This window comes from Neofelis nebulosa, chromosome 9 (genome assembly GCF_028018385.1).
Source record: "Neofelis nebulosa isolate mNeoNeb1 chromosome 9, mNeoNeb1.pri, whole genome shotgun sequence".
NCBI lineage: Eukaryota > Metazoa > Chordata > Mammalia > Carnivora > Felidae > Neofelis > Neofelis nebulosa.
The window spans coordinates 120,296,765-120,321,938 of record NC_080790.1 but is presented as its reverse complement, the minus strand read 5'-3'; the positions used below and the strand labels follow the sequence as shown (position 1 = coordinate 120,321,938).

The 25,174-nt window shown below is 49.4% G+C and overlaps 1 protein-coding gene across 1 annotated transcript; it reads right to left on the bottom strand.

Moving 5' to 3' along the window:
* Window positions 1–24,362, bottom strand: LBP (lipopolysaccharide binding protein). Its single transcript, XM_058685576.1, has 15 exons — window positions 24,176–24,362; window positions 22,385–22,499; window positions 21,139–21,267; window positions 17,682–17,837; window positions 16,769–16,832; window positions 12,720–12,783; window positions 12,024–12,115; window positions 11,338–11,514; window positions 9,930–9,989; window positions 7,782–7,949; window positions 5,991–6,058; window positions 5,147–5,189; window positions 2,840–2,903; window positions 1,962–2,038; window positions 1–373 (listed from the first exon to the last, which is right to left on the bottom strand). Exons 1-15 carry the CDS (start codon window positions 24,297–24,299, stop codon window positions 329–331), a joined length of 1,446 nt encoding a protein of 481 aa, XP_058541559.1. The 5' UTR covers window positions 24,300–24,362; the 3' UTR covers window positions 1–328.
* Window positions 24,363–25,174: the final 812 nt, after the last annotated feature.

The window sequence follows — 25,174 nt, the reverse complement described above, 5'->3', positions numbered from 1 at the left end:
TTCATTGAACCATTCAATAAATATTTATTGAGGACCTACTACGTGCCAGGCACAGGGACCTGATGGTGTCTGCCCTTAAAGATAGTATAGGCCAGTGGGGGAAGATGGTCCAATCTTGGGGGGAAAGTGAAGTCCAGAGTCAGAGAAGGTGTGGGTGCACCTGCTGAAGAGGAGCGGTGTGGGGGCCGGGGCCAGGCAGACCTCTCCCCCAGATCTGAGAACGGAAAAATCTTCATCTTCTCAGAATCTCCGGGAATATGCTGCACATCTGGAAAAGCAACTTGCCGATCTAGCTGTGGCCTCCAAGCCCCCGTCTCTCTCCTTGCCCTCAAACTCTCGTGTACTGGACATTGGCACCTAGGAACAGGAAGTCCTAGGAGAGACAAGACAGGACAAGATGGTAAAAGCATCCTCTACTCCGAAAAGATGTATCTCCACTTAAAGGGAGGCCCACGTCTGGGGAAACACAAGCTCTGGCAGAAACAGGTCAGTGCATAAATCGCGAACGTACCTCCATCCCCAAGGTCTCCATAAAGCACAGCTTTTGCCAGCCACCTTCTCTAAGGTGGCAATTTATCTGTCATTTCCCAAGCTGCTGCTTCCTGGCAGGCCTCATAAATGTCCTTTGTGTCACCTAAATTTTCTCTCCTTCGTGAATAACACAAAATTGTGCGCGGCTGGGATTTACTCTCCTACCTCCTGGTAACTTTCCATCACCCGAAGGGGCGGGAACTCTGAACTCCAGGCGAAGTCCAATTCTCTCCCACAGTGATCCATCCCATGCCTTTGGAGGTCAAACAAATGACCTCAAAATTCTAATGAGCATGATAGTGTAGCATAAATCTTCTGATGATTTCCCACGTGCCATCCTGAGGCCAGCTGTGTGAATTGTCAGTTTTGACTTAAATAACGAGCTGTCTGACTCCTTGTAATCACTCAGCAGGAGTTGGATGTTGAGCATCTCTGGGCCCAAAAGGACTTTGGATATTTGTTTTTCCAAATATAGCAGTTGGTCAGTGTCTCAGTGTCCCTGACCACTCTGCTGCCCTTCACTCTCTTGAGTGACTGTTATTTGCTGGATATTGACGATGGACCAGATGCGATCTGGCATCTCCTTTACTGCTCACAGGGCTGCCGACCCAGTTGTCCCACCTTGCAGATGCTATTCTAGAAAGATAGCCTGAACCGTGGGCACAGACAGACCAGAACATGCTTGGACAGCATAGTGAAGAGGAGAGTGAACAATCAGACGCGTTCCTTGGTATTGAAATCGTTCAGTAGGTTATGGTCTCTGATGGCCAGAACGGTATTTAACGTTGGAGTGCCAAGGACTAGTTTGCAACAACAACAAAAAAGAAAAACAGCAAAGAAAGAAAAAGGGTCTGGGCACCAGGAGTGCAACTATCCCAAACAAACGAACGAACGCATTTTAGAAATACCTAGAGGGGCGCCTGGGTGGCTCAGTCGGTTAAGCGGCCGACTTCGGCTCAGGTCATGATCTCGCGGTCCGCGAGTAACTGTAGGGGGGGGTGGGGTGGGGTATGGGGTGATGGTCTATGAGCGGGAGCACATCAAACCTATATTAATAATAACGTTCCGCCACTTAAGAATTTAGAAGAAATGTTCAAAGCTTACAAATGGCTTGCATAACCTGGGCTGTTGCCATGGCAGTGTTTTCAAAATGAGCCGGTCTTGAAGTTCCCCATGGTGGGAGGGGGTGGGAGGCAGTGGGGGCAACAGACCGTGTCAAATGCCTCTTGCCCCGGTAGGGGTGCCACCTCTGAAGGACACGTCGATCACTGCACGGCATCTAGCCATGCCCGGGGCATCCCTCCCCAATCCAGGTCTTCTGAGCTGTAAGGCTGGGCTGGCTCCGACCCCACTGAGCTATGGCCCCTGAACTTGGAAAACTAATCAACCCCCTGCCCCAAACCCTCAAAAGCCCACCTGAGCCCACTGACCTTGTGGATCTCGAGAACAGGGTCATAGAGCTGAATGTGCTTCAGCAGAGGGAGGGGGAAGCCTTCTGCCAACTTCTCTGGAGGTTGAGGCATAACATTGAGAGAGATTTGTTAATAAACAACAATTATAAGGTAAGTTCCTCTCTGCCAACTCTATACACGGTGTATTCCCATTTAGTTATCACCAAAGATTATGAGGTAGATAAGACTATTATTTCCATTTCACCGATAAGGAAATTGAGGCGCAGAGTGGCCAAGGAACCTGTGCGAGGTCAGAAACTGACAGAGCTGGAATGTCAACCCAGGCAGGCTGCTACAGGAGCCTGAAATACCAGCCACGGTGCCGTATGGGAGGAGTGGCCGGGATGGGGCAGCACACGCTCATGCTAAGCTAGTGGGCACCTGCTCTCTGCCCTCCGCCCCTGTCCTGCCCTCTGTCACAGCCAAATGAAGCAGGTCCTTGTGGAAACAGTGTTTAGGGCTTTATGCTTTATTTTCTGATTAGGGAGTTGGCAACCGACTGGGAAATTCAGAGATGGGCCGCCTCGTGCCCTCTGTATTAACTTGGTCCTCTGTCTTTTGCCTGCCATTTCGGGGTGTAGGGGGCACTTCTGTGGGCCCCTCCTTCTCTCTCAGGAGGAGGTTTCCGGTGCTCCAAAGAGCTGCCTCAGTGTCCAAATTTCGCTAGAGCCTTGGAGGGAGATGAGGCCACCTCCAATAGACCCATCTCACAGACGGGCCGCTGAAGCTCAGAGGAGAAATGACTAATCCAAGGTCACTCAACCTGCAGGAGAGCCCTGTTTCCCATCTCCAAGTCCAGCTCCTTTCCCCCCAAAGAGTATTGTCCTTGATTTGGAAAAATCCACAGTGATTCTTACCGTTGACCTGAGGGTAGAGGGTGTTGAGAATGTGGTAGTTGAGCAGCGCCTCCAACAGCTCCACCTGGTGGAGAACAGGAGAGATACAACTGTGACCACACGCGCCATTTTGCCTGGGCTCAGCTAATTCTCTACGTGCTGCCATGGCAAAAAAGACGGAAAAAAAAGCAAATTTCAGATAGATGGCTACATCATGCTACTATTTTATGAGATAAAACTATTTTGAGATGCACATTTACGTGCGTGCAGAGGGATAGAAACATTTGAAAGATTACACACCCAACTGTCCTTCCTCAGAAAGAACATCAGGGTTTGGCTTAGCCTTATCTTTTTTTTTTTTTTTTTTTTAATTTTTTTTAACGTTTATTATTTTTAAGACAGAGAGAGACAGAGCATGAACGGGGTAGGGTCACAGAGAGAGGGAGACACAGAATCTGAAACAGGCTCCAGGCTCTGAGCTGTCAGCACAGAGCGCGACGCGGGGCTCGAACCCACGGACCGTGAGATCATGACCTGAGCCGAAGTCGGACGCTTAACCGACTGAGCCACCCAGGCGCCCCTAGCCTTATCTTTAGTATTAATTTTCTTCTTCTTTTTTTTTTTTTTACAATTTAATTTTTCCTTCACAGAATGTTTTCCTGAATGAATTTTTTTTTGGAAAAAATTTCAAAACGAAAGTTATGAAACCCAACTTTTAACATTCACCATGCGCCTGGTATAGGGCTCAGAGCATGACGTATACATCTGATTCAATCTTCACAATAACCCTTTGAAGTTGATATTACTGCCCCCATTTCACAGACAGGAAAACCGAGACCCACAGAATGAAAGTGACTTTCAGAAACTGAGCAGCAGGGGCCACATTTGAACCTGAATTTATCTGATTCTATTATTCTTGCTTTCTACATCCTCTGTTCTGGTAAGATGACTTTTTGTGAATCTTTACATTTGACTGTTCACCTCATAGAACATTTTTAATTTTTTTAATGTTTATTTATTTTTGAGAGACAGGGAGAGGGAGAGAGAGAAACAGAGCATGAGCGGGGGGGAGGAGCAGAGAGCGAGGGAGACAGAATGAGAAGCAGGCTCCAGGCTCTGAGCTGTCACCACAGAGCCCGACGCGGGGCTCCAACCCATGAACCATGAGATCATGACCTGAGCCAGAGTTGGTCGCTTAACCGACTGAATCACCCAGGCGCCCCACCTCATGGAACACTTTTTCATGCCACGCACGGAGGCAATGTTAGCGTGTCATTATTCCCTTCCTCCTTTGTTACGGAAAGAGGTCATTGTTTGGGGTCCTTGGGGGTAGCATCTCTCCCCACAGTTTACGTGCTTGTTTCTACTTGGTAAGTTCGTAAGGGAAGGTCTGGGCAGCAGAGGGCAGGGGTTGGCTGGCCAGAGGGGCCAGTGAGGGCGGGATGGTGTTTGCAAGTTAAAGTCTATCCATCTCCTGCTTGGCCTGAGGAGGAACTGCCGTTCTCCTGTTTTCCCTCTTGTCAGAGACTTTTCCCTGATTACTTCTTCCCATGCTGATGTTCCCACAGTCTTTCTTCCTTCAATATGGGGCCATCCATTTCACTGTCTGTTCCTCCTTGTGGAATCACCTCTTGGGTTAGCCTGCCCCACAATCCATTCCTCTGGTTTTAATAACGGAGCTCTTATTTTCCCCTGGGGACCCCCTCCTTTCCAGGCTCAGTCCGTACGGTTTGAGACCCCACATCCTGGCCCCAGGAGTCCAGATGAAACCCATGTTTGGTCAATCGGCCTTGTCCAATTTTTAACCACAGTGAGTGTCTAAAGAACGGCCACGTGATTCAGATTAATCCAATGAGAGCTAGCACCCGATATCTTATCTTGTATTGGGATGTAACTGCTCCTTGGCCCTATGTTTCACGTCTTCAAGAACTTCTACCCTTTTCTAGGGCAGAAAGCAGATCTTCTAATTTTTCTGTTTTCTTTTTTTTTATATTTAAAAAATTTTATTTATTTATTTATTTATTTATTTATTTATTTTTGAGACAGAGAGAGACAGAGCATGAGCAGGGGAGGGGCAGAGAGAGAGGGAGACACAGAATCTGATACAGGCTCCAGGCTCTGAGAGTCAGCACAGAGCCCGACGCGGGGCTCGAACTCATGGACCGTGAGATCATGACCTGAGCTGAAGTCGACACTCAACCGACTGAGCCACCCAGGCGCCCCTAATTCTTCCCTTTTCTACTAATGGGTGCCATAGCATTGCTTAGTAAATGCATGAAATTAACTAATACCTTAAACATTTCATCAATAAAAACAATAAGAACTTACATTGAATACTCCAACTTTAGATTCTTTCAGTTCCACTTGTACCCTGTAACAAATCCGAGAAGATTCAGAGATGTGGTCATTATGCCCATGGGAATTTCCACTCAAGTGATGTGGGGGTCCCCGGAAAGGAGGCACTGGCTTGAGAAGACACAGAGCCAAGGATAGGGTAAGGATGGGACTGAAAAAGATGATTAAATAACAAAACCCCCTTATTATGATACCCCCTTATTGTGAAGGCTTGCAGAGGGGAGATGGGTCGTGTAGAGGAACTCAATCTTTATCTGATATTAGAAAGTCAACAGAGCTGATGTTTGAAATTCACAGGCTAAACAAAAGCAGTATTAGTTAATTCTTTACTATTACTTTTTTAATGTTTATTCATTTTTGAGAGAGAGAGAGAGAGAGAGAGAGAGAGAGATGGAGTGTGAGCAGGGGAGGGGCGGAGAGAGATACACACAGAATCTGAAGCAGGCTCCCGGCTCTGAGCTGTCAGCACAGAGTCGGACGTGGGGCTCAAACGCACAAACCACAGATCATGACCTGAGTCGAAGCTGGGCGCTCAACCGACTGAGCCACCCAGGCGCCCATTTTTTTAAAAAAATTTTTTCAAAAATTCTTTAGAAATTTGGAAGTAATGGGGATTAGGTGGGAAGGAAGTTTATGGAGGCAGGACCCATGGGGCAACAACTCATGTAAAATTTAAGTTTCCTTCCCTAGTCGTGGGCCCCAACGTTGAGAGGAGGCTCTGCTCACAGCCCCATCCCCAGCTACAGAGAATCAGCTAGAGGGTCCAGATGGACGAAGCCTAGTTGAGTGTCCCCATGTGAGCGGGAGGCTGACTTACTTTCCTGGCTTCAGGGCCCCAGTGATCTTGCTGGTGTTGAAGGTCAACGTGGCAGACACATTGGTAGCCTGGGAATTCCAGTAGAAGAAAACAGGTTTTTATATGAGAAAGGTTGTCCCCTATGGGAAGGGTAGCTATTAGTACCAACTGTTTCCTTTAAACAAACAGCTGAGCAAGTTAAAGCAGAAACTTGTCCACTAGACTGTAGGCTCCTAGAAGGCTCATCACAGGTACTCGATAAATGTTTGAACTTGGACTTGAACATTTTTTACTTGAAACTGCTGACTATGGGGGCGCCTGGGTGGCTCAGTCAGTTGAGCGTCCGACTTCAGCTCAGGTCACGATCTCACGGTCTGTGAGTCCGTGAGTTCGAGCCCCGCGTCGGGCTCTGGGCTGATGGCTCAGAGCCTGGAGCCTGCTTCCGATTCTGTGTCTCCCTCTCTCTCTGCCCCTCCCCCGTTCATGCTCTGTCTCTCTCTGTCTCAAAAATAAATAAACATTAAAAAAAAAATTAAAACAGGGGCGCCTGGGTGGCTCAGTCCTTTAAGCATCCAACTTCAGCTCAGGTCACCATCTCGCGGTCCGTGAGTTCGAGCCCCGTGTCGGGCTCTGGGCTGATGGCTCAGAGCCTGGAGCCTGCTTCCGATTCTGTGTCTCCCTCTCTCTCTGCCCCTCCCCCGTTCATGCTCTGTCTCTCTCTGTCTCAAAAATAAATAAACGTTTAAAAAAAAAAAAAAAAGAAACTGCTGACTATGAACGCGTTTAAACTGTGAACAGACTACCGCGAAACGGTGTAGGGTGCCTGTCCCTGGATATCTCTAAAGGGATCGCTTTTAGCTATCTCAGGGCTAAGAATCAGCCCTAGTGGTGACAGTAATAAAAAATAATAATGATAAAATTTTGTTTTCGTTTACAATACGTACAATAGATTAAATGTACAATCCATTAAACAACAAATTTGATAATTGTAACAATAATATCAAACTGCAGATACAGCATGCCAGAAATCGGTGTGGTTGAGTTTCAGATCTGAAACAAGAGAGCAAAGTTCTCCATCCGGTGGGCAGGAACCCAAAGGACTCAGAATCCCTTCTCTTGGACAGGAGAAAGGAGAGACCACTCTCAATATTTAACTCAGAGGGACTTTAATATAGGGAATTGGTTATGCAAGTGATGCAATTGCCAAGAAGCCAAAAAAAAAAAAAAAAAAAGTTAGAGGGGTGACTCAGAGACTAGCAAAGGCAGAAAGCTGTTTCTACCCCAGGGCTAGAAGAACCGAAGGAGGAATTGGGGTTATGAAAGCCACCGCCGAGGAGAAATAGTCAATGCCTGAGTCTCTGTCCAGAATCGAAAGAGGAAGAAATATTCTGGCTGCTTCCTTCCTCCCACCTGTAGCCTCTTGATGGTACATTCCATTGGCTGACCTCGCCTGAAACCAGGGCTCAAGGGCGCCTGGGAAATGTCATCTTCAGGGGTCAGATATAGATGCAGAGTAAACAGGTCAAAGACCCCCTCCACCTCAGTCTCACTCAGTGGGAGACACATACATTAAACAAATAAACCTGCCAACAACTATATAAGTATCTTTATAATTGCTATGCAATTATAATAATAGGGTGCTTTAAGGAAAATAAATGACAGGGGCCTAAGGTGGGTCAAGGGTAAGGGGTAATCAAGAAAGGTCTCTCTGAGGAAGCGAGATTTGAGATCTGAAGGAATTAACCAGGTGGTGAGTAGGGGGAAGAGCATGCAGAAAAAGGGAACAGCATTTGCAAAGGCTTTGCACCTTACCACACCAAGCCTGAACACAGGCTCCCTGACGGAGCTGGGCAGGAGCACAAAGCCTTCAATCTCCATCTGGGGGGTCAAGGACAGATTCCCAGGGCTGAGGTTCAGGAATGGGGCTGAGGCCATTGTTCCCTGGAGCTCCAAGTTCATGTTGGGGTACAGTCTGGCTAACTGCGGGGACAGAATGAGGAGATTATGCCAAGAGAAGGAAATATGCAAGTTTGCCAAGGGCGCCCCAAAGGGAGTCAGATAAAGCTGAGAATGCTTTTTGATTGATTTTATTTTCACAAAATAATGCTCTGTTCTTCTTTCTCTTAATGGGTCACCTGGAGATCTTTCCCATCATCAGACATCTGGAGTCTGCATCATGTATCTGGTGGCTGCACTGGGTCCATTGTGCGTGGGTCTGTAACTGATCTAACCACAGTGAAAAGCAGGTGGTTTCCAAGGCTTCGCCATGATAACGATCACCCCTGTGTGTACCTTTGGCTATTTTGGGGAGGTGGGTGGAAGATGCCCCTAGAAGTGGAATTGCTGAGTCAAAGGGCAGGGATATTTTTCAAGCTCTTGACAGGTATTGTCAAACTGTCCTCCAGAAAGGTCGGGCCAATTTTCTCATGCCCCATCCCTCCTGGGGCGTGAGGTGAGAGACCTATTGCGTCTCGGGCCCTCCCTGCACTCGGGGAAACTGTGCACGCGGAGACCAGACCCGCCCCCCCCCCCCCCCCCCCCCGCCCTCCGTTTTTGAAATATGACCAGACTAGATGGGACAGTTTCACCAGTCCTCACGGTTTTCTGTTTAACTGGAATTTAATTGGGTGGCAAGACTTGTTCCTTTTTAGGGGAAAGAACAGCAGTCCCTGTGAGTCTTTTTTGTTATGCAAATATAAAACCTGCATCCTACAGTAAAAAGGAGATACTTAGAAGGTTGGGGAGGTAAAAGTCTTTACTGAGAAGCTGGGCTGAGTTGCGTCTGCCACGTCGAGGCTGATGTAAGCAGGAAGTGGGAGGGGAAGAGTTTGCTCCTCTTTCTAGTGCTAAAAGGATGTTGGAGCCACCGAGGGCTCTCCAAATCTGACAACTTGGTAGCCTGATAAGCGGTTCCGGAGCTCAAGGGAGAGAAGGAGCCTATGGGGGGCACCTTATGGAAGGATGCGACCCAGGCACTGCAGGACCTTAAGTTTAAAAACTTTCCCGTTATAACCCCCTCAGCCACCTGCAAGGCTTCTCCAAGGCCTGTTCAACACTCCTGACTGTCTGAGCTGTGTCTTGCGGGGGGCTAGGAAGGTGGGGGAGAGGACAGGTGGATTGCTGTCGGGTTAGATGAGATGCCGCGCACAATGAGGTTTAGCCCCACGGTGACAGAGTTGCAAGGATAGTCCCTGCAGCACTGATGTAGCGATGAGGGCAAACAACCCCCGGGTCCCTCAGGGGAGACGGGTTAAGCTACAGAAGTCCACCGGATGGCAGGCTGGATACCCAATGGAAACAAGAGTGAGGAAGCTCCTTATCTACCTCGACGGAATGATCTCCCAGGCCAGTAAGGCGAAAAAGGAAGGTACAAAATCACGTGTGTGGTATGTTTCTGTTTGTGTAAAAAAATGGAAAAGACTCACGGCGTTTGTTTGGATCCACACGGAACATCCCCAGAAGGATATATCCTGGGGGTGGGCACTGGGGGGTTCGGGGCCAGGAGCAGATGGGAAAATTTTCCACTCTAGAACCTTTTATGTGTTTTGGATGTGGGGCTATGAGAATTTAGTGTGGTTATACACAAATTTCTTATTTACTGTTAGGGTGCCTGGTCCCTCACGTGCCCGCTGTAATTATTAACGTCATTAATAATGATGTTATTATTAATGATGGTATTAATTAGGGTGCATTTGGCAGGACGTGCTGGCATTCCTTGGGATTCTTAGGCACCATCGGTAAAAGACCGGGCCACCTGTGGCCCCACGAGACATGGGGCTCCGGCGTCTGTCGTTTGGGCTTTGGAGAGAAGCCCCCGAGCCTCCAGAACGAAGCACCGCCCCCGCTGGGGGCTTCACTGCTGGCCTTGGTCAGCTGAGAGTAGCACCGAGGTTTTAAAGAGAAACCCCCGGAGGCTAGTGAGCCTGGCCTGCACCTGCCCAGGGCTGAGAGAAGGCTTACCCGGGGTGCGAAGGGGCGGAAGGACTTGGTGGTCAGCCGGGTGGTAGAGCCAGAAGGAACCTGCAGCAAAGAGACACGGTTTTAGGGTACTCCCGCTGGAGCTGAAGGTGTAAGAATAAGGAGGTGTGGCGGGGGCGGGGGGGGGGGGAGATGTTCAAGACGGTAGCTTCTTGACTGCCTGTGTTACTATGGCAACAGTCGCCAGGGTCCCGGCCGCTCTCCTTGGGACACAGGCGACATGCGGTGTCCTGAGTGAGGGTGCGATCTGCAGTCACAAAGACTGTAGTAGGTATAGTTCCCGGCTTTGTTACTGTGTGGTCTCAGGCCATTCCCTTCACCTCTCTGAGCCTCAACTTCCTCATCTGTAGCATGGGGATAATAGTAGTCCCTGCTTATCAGGTCATTGTGAGGGCTAAATGGGACAGTGTGAACAACGCACCTAGCCCAAGGCCCAGCACGTAACTATTGTAAAACACAGCTATTCTGATCCGATCCACTAAAAAAAAGGGACTGCACCACAGGCAGGGTGGGTTACTCAAATGTGATAACAGAAGTAAAAGGCCTGTGTGCATGTGTGAGAAATCAATGAAAAGACAAAAAGCCACTCCCTCCCCCCGCCACACGGCCCCCATCTATCATCAGAGCCGGCTGGACCTTCCAAGCCGGCCCGCACTCTGTGCTTCCCGCATCATCCCGACGCTGTTCACGAGGCCTCAGCTTTACAAAAAGCGACGAGAAATAATTTTCTGAGACCCAGAAATACTAAAGAAACTTGAGAATTATTAAAGATGTCATCCATGGTAAAATTTAAGACTCCTGACAAAAAAATCCCATTTAAGACAAGTATTTTAAAGGTAAGTCCTAGGAAGACTTTGCCTTTCTTTCTACCATGAATCACTAGATCATGGACCTTTTTCACTTTGGCTACAAGGAAGCTCCCAGAGAGATTTTTTATTAAAAAAAAATCAACTTAGGGGCATAGTGTTTTCTTTAATTGTACTTTACTTGTAACTTGGTCTTGATTTCCTATTCCATGTAATTATATGCATTTATCGGGCTTTTTATTATCCTGCCTCATTTACTAAATTTTTTTCATTTTTTTTTTAAACCTCCGCAACCAAGCATGAGAGAAAATATGAATTAGAACAACAGGTCTAGCCTGGGGCAAAAGTAAAACACAGACAAGGAAGCCACAGTCTTTCACAGTTCTAAGGGAGAAAGAATTTTGATTTGAGCTTTCTGGCGGCCAAAGAGAAAAGGGAAATTGTGCCAATTTGTGTATTTCCTTGTCTTAATCTTTTTTCACGACAGCTTCCAATTTCACTGATGTAAATGGGGTAGAAAGGAAAGAAGGAAGAAGGACAGGTTACACTGTCACTCGTGAGTGCTATTCTGCCACCACCCTCACCATGTCATCTGTGATGGAGAAGTTCAGGTGCCCTGCCTCGTGATAAACCCGACTGGCTGTGTTGAAGACATAATCAGAGATGGCAAAGTAGACCATTCGGTTGTGCTCCTCAGGAAGACTCATGACAGGAGCAAGGAAGGTGACTGGGGAATAGCGATCGCGGTTAAAAATTTCACCCTGGAAAGAGAAATAGGACGCATTTGAACTTTTCAAAGTCCGTCTCAGAGCTGGACAGCTGAGCTAGGCAATCGCTCGCATAGACTGATGCGGGGGCACTGGCGAGAGTCACTGCCTGAAACTCTACCACGAAAGGCATTTTCCTAAGGGTCCAGAATCCCTTAATGACAAGCTCCCCAGCTTTGGCATATTAACCCATAGTACCCTCTACACCACCGTCTACACCACCTAGCCGGTTCTGATTGACCTCACCTGCATGGTGGTCAAGATGAAGGAAGGGAAGAGCGTGGGTTTCAAGGTCTAAGGGTTGTAAGATGCCTGTTGGAACTCTGGCTCTTGAAACCCTCCCCATCACTCCACATCGCCCTGCCCTCAACACAGTGGGCACCGCTGGGGAGATGGGGCCAGATCTGAAGCCGGAGAGACAGGAGGCCCCGAGTGAGGGCCGGCCCTGAGGGCATGCCACCCTGGGGCCCAGCCCACCCCAGCCCCTCCTCTGGGCCTCTCACCTTAAACATCACGTCCAGCATTTGGGCTGTTGCCCGAGGGGCTTCCGTTAAACTGTAATCGATGCCAGCGAAACTGTCGATCTCTGTTGTGACTGTGAACCAGGAGAGGGGCGGAGTCAGGAGCCAGGTGGTGGGGGATCTGATTGACCCACACCCTTGTAACTTTCTTCACGGCTCCCTGCCCCTCTGCCTCCAGACCTTCTACCCAGCCCAGCCCCACAGCAAGGAGCTGCTTCTCCAAGAAAGAAATGGCATGGTTCTATTGTCCCACTGGTGGATTAGCCATGAAGAGGGTAGTATGCTCAGCCTGGGGCCCAAATGGGTTCCAGGGTTACACGCACGCGCGCGCGTGGGGGAGGGGCAGAAGGCGAGACTCCCAAGCAGGCTCCACCCTCAGCACAGAGCCCGATGCGGGGTCAATCCCATGGCCCTGAGATCATGACCTAAGCGGAAATCAAGAGTCAGACACTCAACCAACTGAGCCACCCAGGCGCCCCTGCGTGTGTATATTTATATTTGCATATATACAAAAGAAAATCTCTGAGAGGATACACCCTAAACAGAGGTTACCTCTTGGGAGAAAACTGGGGGAGAAAAGGGCACTTAGAATGATTACTTTCCACGTTTCTGTCCCGTTTAATGTTTTATGAGGTATGTATATGCGCGAGTATCCCAGGGACGGGTGGGATGGCCTACCTGGCAGAGTTTGGAGATACGGCTGTAGGTCAGAGGCCACCGATTTCTGGATCCTTTCGCAAATCTGCAAAACACGCGAGGAGAAGCCTGAGCGGGTCCCCCGGCTTTGGTCTGCCATCGTGCTAATCGCTTTAGTCACGGCCTTTCACGTATTTGCTCACTGACCAACGATTCTACAAAAATGTATCAGTGCTTACCATGTGCCGTGCGTCAGGAAACAGAAACGATCAAAAACATGTAGGTCCCATGTGGACCTCAATAGGGTCCAACTGGATCTTTCAAAGTTGTTCCCGGCGTTGGACACCTGAGCTGGGTGGTCAGTGACCCAGCCTGGTGAGGGGACGTCGGCCGGAGGCACTTCCTGAAATACTACCACGAAAGATACTTTCCTTTGGGAGGCGTTGGCCTCCCAGAATTTAGAATCGAATAGCAGAACTAGACCGTCAGGAGCAATAACCACACAGATATAGCTGCATAATTAGTAGATACTTCACTCGACAAGTTGGATGGACTGGTCAGTATTCTGTTTCCCCTTTGTTGAGCGGCATGGTTTTCAAGAAAAGGGAACGTATGTTCCCAAGCCAGTTTGCCATACTTGCTCTTGTAATCACTCAAATTATTTATTATGTAAACCCACGAAATGTGGCTGAGAAATCCAAAGATAAATGCCTTGGAAAGGTGAGCTGCTTAAAGAAAATGCTGAGAGAACCAAGAGACGTTCTTGGTGTGAACAGGAAAAAGCTTAGGAGGAAAAAAAGTCATCAAAATCTAGAAGGATTCTGCACTGGGATTGCTTTGCAAAGGTCTTCAAATTCTCATTGTGGTTAGAGAAATCTGAGTCGGAACTTGGGGCAGATCAATGTTTTATGCAAGAACGACGAAGCCCATTGTCAATCAATCAAGAGACTATTTTCATTTTGTTTGTTTGTTTTAATGTTTTACTCAGTGTTTTGAGAGAGAGAGAAAACGTGAGCGGGGGAGAGGCAGAGAGAGAGGAGGACAGAGGATCCGAAGCGAGCTCTGTGGTGACAGCTCGGAGCCCGGAGCCTGTTTCGGATTCTGTGTCTCCCTCTCTCTGACCCTCCCCCGTTCATGCTCTGTCTCTCTCTGTCTCAAAGATAAATAAACGTTAAAAAAAAAAAAAAAGAAGGATCCACGCATATAGGAAGGAGAGGAACATGGTGCGGTGGGCTCTGAGAGCATGGGGTGGGGCCCTGGCTTTGTGTGGGGGTTGCAGGTGCCTTCCTTCAAGAGGTGACATTTTAAGGGCAGGCTAAAGGGTGAGCAGACATAAATCAGGCACAAGGTTGTGGGGAAGGAACTATGCTGGGGGCAGAGCAGGCAAGAGGTGAGATCGTAGCCTCCCTTCGTAGCTGGCTCAGTTTGGGGAGAGGAGCTTGGCATCAGGTTGCTGCTAAAGAGCAAAGAAAGGTGTGGTGAACAATAGTCATGGTTGATTTCACATGAACAAGGAAATGCTGCTGGCCTCACTGGAGCCTGTCCCTTTCTTGTTTGTCCTTCAGACAAAGGCCCATCGGATCTTCCTAAAGGCCCCCCTGGATGCCCCGCCCCCCGGAGGGGACCTGCACGATGCGGGGAGCGAAGGCCCTTGGGCCCTCAGGCCCAGACCTGTAGTAGGGCCTCCCAGGGAGGCGGGGTAAGGGTGTAGTACGTGAGCTGAGCAAACCTGGGTTCAAATCCTGTTCGGTCCCCCCGCTGGCTGTGTGACCTTTGAAGAATCTTTCCCTGCTTTCGAGTCCTCACACACAGGATCCAGTGACAAGGCCAATCCCTGCTTCCCAGGGATTTTGGGGGGACTAGGGGAATGAGACAGTACGTATATACGGCCCAGAGAGCAAACATGTAGTAAGTGCCTATTATTTAAAAAAAAAAATTTTTTTTTAGCGTTTATTTAATTTTGAGACAGAGAGAGACAGAGCATGAACGGGGGAGGGTCAGAGAGAGGGAGACACAGAATCCGAAGCAGGCTCTAGGCTCTGAGCTGTCAGCACAGGGTCCGACGTGGGGCTCGAACTCACGGACCGCGAGATCATGACCTGAGCCGAAGTCGGCCGCTTAACCGACTGAGCCACCCAGGCGCCCCAGTAAGTGCTTATTCTTAACCCTGTTGGTCAGATACCATATCCCTTCCTGAGTGAGGAATTTGAAAGGTCCTGTATCAGGCTCTTAGCTTTCCTGGAAGAAGGAGATTTCTGAAGACCCATAAAGGTCAGGGGTCAGGTGAGATCTCCATCTTTCACGAGACACCCAGCCCCTGTAAGGCCTTTGGTACAAGATGCTCCATGTTCTAGGAAGTTTGAAACCCAACCTAGCTCCTCACTAGCAAGGTGACCACCAGGCAAGTTATTCCACCTCTCAGAGCCTCTTCTATCAAATGTAGAAAACAGCACCTTCTTCAAAGGTTGTGGTTGAGACTCAATGGCATATCAATAATTCAGTGCTTAGCACACTATTTCTGGCCAAACCACAGGCTCAATAAATAGCTGCCATTGCTATAAATAAGAATAATTAGGGGCGCCTGTGTGGCTCAGTCAGTTAAGCGTCTTCAGCTCAGGTCATGATCTCACAGTTTGTGAGTTTGAGCCCCGCGTCGGGCTCTGTGCTGACAGCTCCGAGCCTGGAGCCTGCTTCGGATTCTGTGTCTCCCTCTGTCTCTGCCCCTCCTCCACTCATGCTCTGTCTCTGTCTCTCTCTCTCTCTCTCTCAAAAATGAATAAGTGTTTTAAAAAATTTAAAAAAAGAATAATTATACAGTGATATATTCGGCTCACATTAATTATATTAACTGATCAAAACTATAATTAATAAATTACCATGACAATTATTATATCAACGCTACTTGTAATATATTACTATATTATATAATATTACTAGTCATTATTTGCACCCACACTGCGGAAGAATACTGTGTCCTATTCAGAAAGCCATGGCATCGTGGAAATGGGGCGCACAAGAAGGAGGTTAGCATATGTCCCCAGCTCACCTACACCCCAGGACTCCAGAAAAAGGAAAGGAACAGAATCCAGGTTGCCATTCCCATCTGTGGGGTCTGTCTGCTATTCCCACTTCAACCACCAGGGGGCACTCAAAACAAGACCAGGGGCACCTGGATGGCTCAGTTGGTTAAGTGGCCAACTCTGGATTTCGGCTCAGGGCATGATCTCGTAGTTCGTGGGTTCAAGCGTCGCTTCGGGCTCCGCACTGACAATGCAGAACCTGCCTAGGATTCTCTCTGTCCCTGTCTCTCTCTGCCCCTCCTGTGCTCTCCTTCTTTCAAAATAAATAAATAAACTTATGAAACAAGACCAGACGTTGGACCAAGTGGAGTGTGAGTGTGTGTGTGTGTGTGTGTGTGTGTGTCTGTGTTTTCCTCTTTCTTCCTTCATTACTTTCTCCCTTCTCAAGCACAATCGTGGCTGCAGACACAGCTCCACATTCATAATACCTCAGGAATGGGATTTTGGGGATGAAATGAGTGTTTAACGTGAAACCTCTTTGTTTCAGCCAGAGGTTTCAAAATTTGGAGATTTCACGTAATTTTTTTTTTTTTTTAAATAGGAAAAACCGACCCTCTGTGGCTGCCTTCCCATCCAAGGCAGGGGCTCATGAACACCCGGTTCTCACGTTCCCCAAGTTTCCTGCCTGCTGTCTGCAGGCACCTAAGTGTTAATTTCCTTTTTGGCCTTATGGTGTGCAGGGCAGTGAGGGGGCGGGGGGAGCACGCCCTGAACAAGTTCAAGCAGAGAGAAGGGGAGGAGTCTGTTCGGTCCCTGCTGTTTTACCATTGGCTGAACTTCTTACCATTCTCTGCCTGACCACACCCACTTGGAGTCCAGAGACCCACATTTTGCCCCAGCCTGACTGCACACTGGCTCCAAGTGATTTGTCCTTTCTGGGCCTTGGGCTTAAGTATGTCTGGGCCAGCCCTCCTGACCATCTAGGACCAGAAGTCGGACCAGAAGTCGGTGAGGAATTACACCTCACCCTTGCATGGCACGGCGGGATACCAGCCGCGTAGACCTTCCTACCTTGTTTTCCAACGCTTTGCGTAACTTGGACTCAATCTGGTTGTCGAAGAGATTCAACAGCCACCTGGGGAGAGGAGCACAAAGGATGGTCAGCTGTGTTCCGCCGAATGCAGGGGCAGTGAGGCAGGGGCAGTGAGGCAGCAGAGGGGCCAGACCAGTCTCCAATGGAGCCCTCTCAACCCGTCTTGGTGCCCTGCTGTGTGACAGAATTCTGGACAGGATGAAAATCCAGAGTCCCCAGCTCCCAGTACGTTCACTGATTCAGCGCATCTGGTCTCCCAGCCCCCTGCTGCACCCCGATCAGGCTCAGTAGATTTGGAGGAGAGGCTTGAGAATCCATATATTTCTTATTTAAAAATTTTTTTTTTCAACGTTTTTTATTTATTTTTTTTGGGACAGAGAGAGACAGAGCATGAACGGGGGAGGGGCAGAGAGAGAGGGAGACACAGAATCGGAAACAGGCTCCAGGCTCCGAGCCGTCAGCCCAGAGCCTGACGCGGGGCTCGAACTCAAGGACCGCGAGATCGTGACCTGGCTGAAGTCGGACGCTTAACCGACTGCGCCACCCAGGCGCCCCGAGAATCCATATATTTCTAAACAAGGAAACTGAGACTCAAAGAGATGTACTCAAGTACTTGTATATTGTCCGCACCCTCTCCTTTGGCCAAAGGCCCTTGTGTTCTTCCAATAATCAGATTTCACTCCCTTGATGGTGGTCCCCACCAGCATTCCTGGCTTGAAACTACCTCTGTTCATCTCAGCAGGGTCCTCCAAGGAATGACCTCTAAGTGCCTGTGATGTGCCTGTGTATGACGCCTGGACACTTATGCTTATCAGAAGCCAGGCTTTGGGCTGGGTGGATCTCGGGCTGCACCCAGGGATCAAGTTGGCCAGGGTCCCAATGGTGACCTACCCCAAATCTCCCGACACGTCCACCTCCACATCTTGAATGTGGCTGCTGCAGCTAGTGGCACTGACAGTGGGCCTCCCAGAGAGCTCTCTGCCCAAGAGAAGGTTGACTGAAATGGTAATGCCCTTGACCTCCACATCAAGGGAGCCGTGTAGTTTCCTGGAGGAAATGAGAGAAGCAGTCACTGATTCCTAGACTAAGATCAGCCGCCATCTGGGGGGAAAATAGGAAGCTCAATTCTTACCCCAAAATCAATGGAGCTGGATCAAAACTTTAATTACAAAAATTATTACAAAGTAAAGATTTATTACAAATAAGACCACAAATGATCAGGAAGAAAGACTGGGTCTAGTTATTTATGGGAAGGAGTGGGCAAAAGCCTTTCTAGGTAGGATCCAAGTCTCAAAAGCCATAAAGGAAATGGTTAATAAACTGGCCAGCATAGAAAATTAAAACTTCAGTGAACAAAAAACCTTCCGTATTCAAAGTAAAAAAAAAAAATCTCATGGTGAGCCAGCCGAAGAGCTAATTTCCGTAACATATGAGCTAATTTCCTTAATACACAAAGAACAGGCTTATACAAATTAATAAGGAAAGGACAAAACAACCCAAGAGAAGAAAAAAGGGATCAAAGATATCAAACAGGAAGTTCAATTGCAAATAAGCATATGAAAAGTTATTAAAAATGAAAATAAAATGATGCCAGTTTTTACCTATCAGATTGGTGAACGTTTTTGAAGCTTGTGAAGGTAACGGGTAAACAGAAGTCCCAGACACCGTGGTTGGGAGAGCATATCTGGAACATAGACTGGTGGGATCCATCCTAACACACGCATCTTTGGCCTAGAGATTTTGTTTCTAGAACTTTACTCTGTGGCTCTTCCTGCCAAGTTATATGCGTGGGGCAGCTCACAGAAGCATCACGGGTAATAGCAGAAGGTGATGAACAATCTAAATGTCAACTGGTGGGGCACAGGTTCAACAAGCCGTGGGCATCTATGCCATGCGGCCTTTAAAAAGAATGAGGGCTAACGTGGTCTGTCTATACAATGAAACAGTACTCATCAATAAAAAGGAAGAAAGCACTGGGACGCCTGGGGGGCTCAGTCGGTTGAGCGTCCAACTTTGGCTCAGATCATGATCTCGCGGTCCATGGGTTGGAGCCCCGTGTCGGGCTCTGTGCTGACAGCTCAGAGCCTGGAGCCTGCTTCAGGTTCTGTGTCTCCCTCTCTCTCTGCCCCTCCACCTCGTGTGCTATCTCTCTCTCTCAAAAGTAAAAAAAAAAAAAACATTAAAAATTTTTTTAAAAAGGAATAAAGCACTGACGCATGCTATGTTGTGGACAAACCTCAAAAACATGATGATAATATATGCCAGATACAAAATGTCCCATGTCGATATCATTCCAATTGTATGAAATGTCCCCAGTAGGCAAACCATAGAGATCTAGTGCAGATTGGTGGTTGCCTGGGGCTGGGGGAGGAGGCAATGGGCTGTGACTGCTTAATGGGTCTGGAGTTTATCTCGTGGGGGGATGAAAACGTTCTGGAACTAGATGGAGGTGGTGGTGGCACAACATTGGGAATGTACCACATGTCACTGGATTGTTCACTTTAAAATGGTTACTTTTATGCTATGTGAATTTCACCTCAAAAAATATTACATTAAAAAAGGTTAAAAAAAAAAAGAATGAGGTAGATTTTCATAGGCTCATACAGAAAGATCTTTGAGATCTTTAACTGAAGAAAGCCAGGACAGAAGAGCATGGCTTGATTCCTTTCAGGGAAGTGAATAAATATGTGACTTGTCTACTGAGCATCTTTCTAAAGCCCTGCTGTCCAATAGAAATATAATGTGAGTCCCGTAGGTAATTAAAACATTTCTAGTGGCCACATTTAAAAAAGCAAAATGAAAGAGGTAAAATTAATTTTAACAGCATATATTATCATTTCAACATATAGCAACATAAAAATCATTAATGGGATTTCTTATATTCTTTCTTGTACCGAATCCTCAAATCTGGTGTTTCACACTTACAGCAGATCTCAACTGGTACCAGCCGTTTTTCTTTTCTTCTTCTTCTTTTTTAAAAGTTTATTTATTTATTTTGAGAGACAGGGACAGTGCGAGTGGGGGTGGGGCGGAGAGAGAGGTAGACAGAGAATCCCAAGCAGCCTCCTGGCCAGCGCAGAGCCCGGTGCGGGGCTCGAACTCACAAAACTGTGAGATCATGACCTGAGCCAAAACCAAGAGTCAGACACCCAACCGACAGAACTACCCAGGCGCCCTTGGCTGTTTTTCAGGTACTCAGGAAAGACACGTGGCTAGAAGCTACCATATTGGACAGCGCAGGTCCAAAGTATCAATACAGTCAGGTCATCCAGAAGAGACTGGTCCACCTTCCTGTTATGGGCTGAATTGTGTGTCCCCACCCCAAATTCAAATGTTGAAGGCTTGAATCCCAGGACCTCGGAATGTGACTACATTTGAGACAGAGCCTTTGAAGAGGTGATGATATTAAAATGAAGCCATTAGAGGGATGCTTGACTGATTCAGTCCATGGAGCGTGCAGCTCTTGATCTAAGGGTTGTGAGTTCCAGCCCCAGGTTGGGTGTAGAGATTACTTAAAAAAATAAACTTGAAAAAAAAAATGAGGCCATTAGGGTGGGCCCGAATCCGATGTGACTGGTGCGCTCATAGGAAAAGCACACACTGAAAAGAGGACACAGAGGGACACCCGGGGTGCCTGCACACAGAGGGACCACCATGTGAGGACACAGCCAGAGGGTCACCATCTACAAGCTAAGGAGAGAGGCCCCGGGAGAAAGTAGGCCTGCTGACACCTTGATCTTGGACTTCCGGCCTCCAGAAGGCTTGTTTAAGCCACCTAGTCTGTGCTATTTCATTATGGCAGCCCAAGTAGACTCATCCACCCTCCATCCAAGGACCTTGGAGGTCGGAGAACAGTTCAAAGGGCCAGAGATTTTGTGCCCCTGGGAGCTGCCCTTGACCAACGGCAAATAAGGAAGAAGGGGTCATAATGGCTGAGTTGGGGTAACTCAGAGGTTTGCTCTGCCTGCATGGCTTCCAGAAGTCCCCAGGAGGGCTGAACTCCCATCAGCTGCCAGGCTGACTTCCTTCCCTCCCTGCCTCCCTTCTCCACCCCCACGGACGCTTCCTTCAGTCATTTCCCAGGTAAAGTACTTGCACTTGAATTCTTGCCTTGGGGTCTGCTCCTGGGGAAAGCAAACCAAAAAGAAACAGCATTCTCTCATTCAGCTCGCCCATAACCCCACCAGGAAAGCTTAAGTCTTAACCAAGAGCCAGGGCTCAGGCCCCTGTGGGCTCCTTTCATCTACCGAGTGGCCTTTCTGATGAGCCGGGAATACCTTGGGCCCAAGAAGGATGGGAGAAAGACCAAGGCCAAGGTCCCAAGAGCCTGGGGGCAGAGTCTACTTACACGAAAGATTTGCGCACCTTCCATTCGCTCTGGACTCTGATGAAGGAGTCAGAGATGGTGAAACTCAGGCCCTGGCCGGGAAGGGGTGTCAGAGTGGAGCCAGGCAGCTCACAGCTGTGGATCTGCAGGCTGAGGAGAGAGAGGCACGGAGTGCCATGTCAGCCCCAGCTTGGGTCCCTCCTCAGCAGGGCTCTTGCTCCGACCTCCACCACCCCCTACCCCCACCCCACGGGGACTTGGCGGGCAGAGCCTGCTTCAGGCAGGCGTGTGGCTCCCCCTGACTGTGCGGCCATGCTAAGCGTGTTCCATTCATTATGTCACTTAGGCCTCTCAAAGGGGACAGCACTGTCCTCGTTCCCTTGTTACAGAGGGGGAAATAGAACCTCTTGAAAGGGCCGCACTTGCCCAAAGTCACGCAGCTGGGATCAGAGCCCATGAATCTCGTGGTCCTGGGTAGGATCTGGAATTGGGCCCACAGGCACACCCCTTTGCGTTTTGCAGCTCCCTTGACAGATCTGGGTTGAGGGATCAGATCCAAGGAAGGCTGGGGCCAGCCTCAAGAAAAGACACAGAGTGCTGGGAGAAGCAAACCAAGACAACACATATCGTGGGGCCGTCAGTGGGAAAACAATGGTCATTTCATTTTATTTGCCCGGCACATAGTAGGTGCTCAATAAATGTTTGCTGATGGACTGAATAAAAGAAAGAAAGAATGAAGCCATCAGTGGTAGCGGGCAGGGAGGGGGTGATGAGCTGTGACTGGATTGCCCCCCTCCATTGGCTGTGCCTCAACAAGCATTTCATGCCCTTTTTTGGCATCAGCTGCTCATGTCTAACGATCCTCTGAAGGCTCAGCTCCAATGCCGGCTCCTCTGGGAAGCCTTCCTTGACTCCCCCGGATGTACAACCCTCAGCTCTAAGAGCTGGGCTAATGTCTTTAAAGTTTAAGGTCTATCTTCCCTTCCAGACTACATCCAGGGCCAGACTGGAGCCTAGATTATCACAGTGTCATCCCCATTTTACAGATAAGGGAACTGAGGCTCAGGTCACACAACTGGTGGGTCTTCTTTGATATTTATTGGATGAATGAATGAATGGGGGAACCCAACTCCTCCCCAGGACCTCCCTCTGAATGCTGCAGTGAACTCTCCCACTGCTGCCCCAGGGAGGTCCTGGGGTTCTCCTTCCCCTGCTGACCCCCACCCCTCCCCACCCTCTCAGGGCCCCTGCAGAAGGAAGGTCCCACCTATGGAACTCGTAGTGCCCACGGCCGAAGGGCTTGATCTTGAAGTCCCCGGTGAAGTCAGGCAGCCTGATTCTGAGCAGTTCCTCCCGCAGGGTCACCAATCCCTCGCGGGCCACTGTGGACAGGAAAAAGCTATGAGTCAGCCTGGCCTGCCTGCCTGCCTCCCCTCTAAACCCTTCAGTGGCTCCCACCTGCTCTAGGGAGACAGGCCGACTTCCTTATAAGTATTAATGACAGTTACGGAATCTTGAGCCCCTGTTGCGTACCATGTGACTTCAGGAAACAGGAGCATCACCCCGTTTCACGTGGTGCTGTTATGTGGGTGCCCAGCTGATGGGTGAGGAAACTGTCTTTGTCAGCAACCCCACCAGGGGAGGAGTGCTGTGGGTGTGGGTGGGTGGTCCTCTGTCCTGTCCTTCCCGGCATCTAGCCTGTGCTAGATGTAAAGACTTAAGGACGGAATCCCGGCATTGATGTCTTTCTAGCTGGCTGACCTTGAGCAAGCCTTCAGCCTTCACTTTCTCCATGGCAATGGTAACAGAACTCTCTTCTCGGAGCTGGCATGAGGATTACAGGAGATCCTTGCAGAGCAAAGAGGGGCCGGGGGCAGAAAACAAGCACTCCTAGCTTGGGGTGTGGTGCACATAGTAGGTGCTCAGGAAAGGCCCCGGAGCAGCAAAGCAGGGTTTATGTTCTAAAAATATGGAAAGGACCAAAATGTCCAACTCTAGACGATTGGCTTAAGTAAACATGATACATTCACACAGCGGAAAGGAACCAAAGGCAAATTTTGCCTGACTTAGGGTTTCAAAACACACAGCATTTACCAGGCCCCTTTGTTCGGGTACACGAGGGACCCAGGGTTCTGTCCTCAAGGACGGCATGTGTGCACAGAGGACCAGTGGTCTTCCCTTTTTCCAGCTGCACTCCTGTCTCTAGTGAGTGCGTGTGCCGGGCCTTCTGCCAGAACGCTACCCCTCGTCCCTGGTTAATTCCCACTCACCTTTTGTGCCTCCCCTAACCTCCTCCAAGAAGCCTTCCCTGATTTCCTTTTCTCGTCTCCCAACAGCCCTGCCTGAGGGAACATTATCACCCCATTTAACAGAAAAGGCAATTGAGGCTCCATGGATGTGAAGACAGCCGTGCGGTGACTGTGGGGACTGGTGTATAAATACCTCAGCACCCTGGCCCTTGGATGGGTTAATTTTGACGCTTGGCTTCAGCAAAGCAGTCCTACTTCTCACTCTTTTAAGAGTGAGCTATGACATAGATACAAGGCATTGCCGGGTAATTCTTAAATGTTCGTATACGCGTGTAACCACCACCCAGAGCACATTCCCAGCACCCGGTGGGCTCCCTCCCGTCCCCTCCGGGTCACTGTCTTTCTCTGGAGGCAACCGCCATTCTGACTTCTGGATTTAAGACAGAGGTTTCCAAGCTCTCCCAAGAACTTTCCAGGGGACTTGTCCCAGTCACCTCTCCTGTCCTTACACACCTCTCCTGTCCCCCGGCTGCCTTCCCTTTCTCATCTCATGTTCCCACTCTCCTGTGCTGTTTCCTGGCATCCTCCCCCAAATCAACTGCTTGCTCTAAATCCTTATCCCTGTTGGCTAGTGGGGAGACCCCTGGCTCAGACAAATAACGCGCCCGAGTGGCACAGCAGGTGGGTGACAAGGCCTGACCTCGGCTCGCCGCCCCGAGGGAGAGCACCCCGTTGGTGTCCTCCACCGTTCCCAGAGCAGCCTGGTGCCCAGCGGGTCCCCAGTCCAGCCAACAGCCACAGCTTCTTACCATACTCTAGTCCCTTGTCAGTGATCCTGGCGACCAGGCCGGGGTTGGCACCCAGGGGCTCAGGGGAGGATGTAAGCAGCAACCTCAGCAGTAGAGAGGGCAGGGCCCCGGCCAAGGCCCTCATCCTGGATTCCCAGTGGAGTGGCCCAGGCCGGGTCCGGCTCCCATATACCAGGAGGGCTGGGGCAGGGGTGGCTCCCGAGTGGGGGCGGGTTCCTGGGATCCGGTTCAGGGCAACGGGAATGGGAGGTACAGAGACTGGACTGGCTTGCAACATTGCTGGGGTCATGGGTCATGCTTAGAAGGTGGTTGCTGCTGTCCCGGGTCAGAGGGTGGGTTGGCCTGACCCTGGGTGACAATCTCCGTCCACCCTTCCCACAAAAAGACCCCACATGCATTGCTAGGAAAGCCCGATGTTACAGACTAGGAAACCGAGGCTCAGAGAGGCCACGTCCGTCCCTCAAGGTCACACACCTGACAGGTAGCAGAGCTGGGAGTCCGAGCCAGGTTGGGCACCACCCAAATTCTTTCCTCTCGTTTTAAATAAACAGGGTTGAGTATGAAGAAATCTTTCCCCCACGCCCCCATGGAAAAATGGACTTTCTCAAACCTTGCTGGTGGTAAAATTTTCTGGAAGGCAACTTGGCAAATCTCTAAACACTTGCATTCCCGGTAACCCGCAGTTCCACCTCCGGAACGTAAGTACATAATCAAAGTCAGCGTGAAATATGTCACTGCAACAAAATGCTCATTGCTGGGCAGCATGAAACAGGCAAGGGAGCAGTGGACCCAATCCGGAGTGTCCAACAAGAGGGGATTGGCCAAATTAGTTACCATACATTGAAAGTAATGCCTCCCGGGGCGCCTGGGTGGCGCAGTCGGTTAAGCGTCCGACTTCAGCCAGGTCACGATCTCGCGGTCCGTGGGTTCGAGCCCCGCGTCAGGCTCTGGGCGGATGGCTGGGAGCCTGGAGCCTGTTTCCGATTCTGTGTCTCCCTC

Coding starts and splice junctions, on each gene's coding strand:
- LBP (XM_058685576.1), bottom strand. CDS start 24,299: ATGAGGGCCTTGGCCGGGGCCCTGCCCTCTCTACTGCTGAGGTTGCTG. Junction 11,515..12,023: donor TGCTGGACGTGATGTTTAAG/GTGAGAGGCCCA, acceptor TTCTCTTTCCAG/GGTGAAATTTTTAACCGCGA. Junction 374..1,961: donor CTGTTCTCGAGATCCACAAG/GTCAGTGGGCTC, acceptor TGTCTCTCCTAG/GACTTCCTGTTCCTAGGTGC.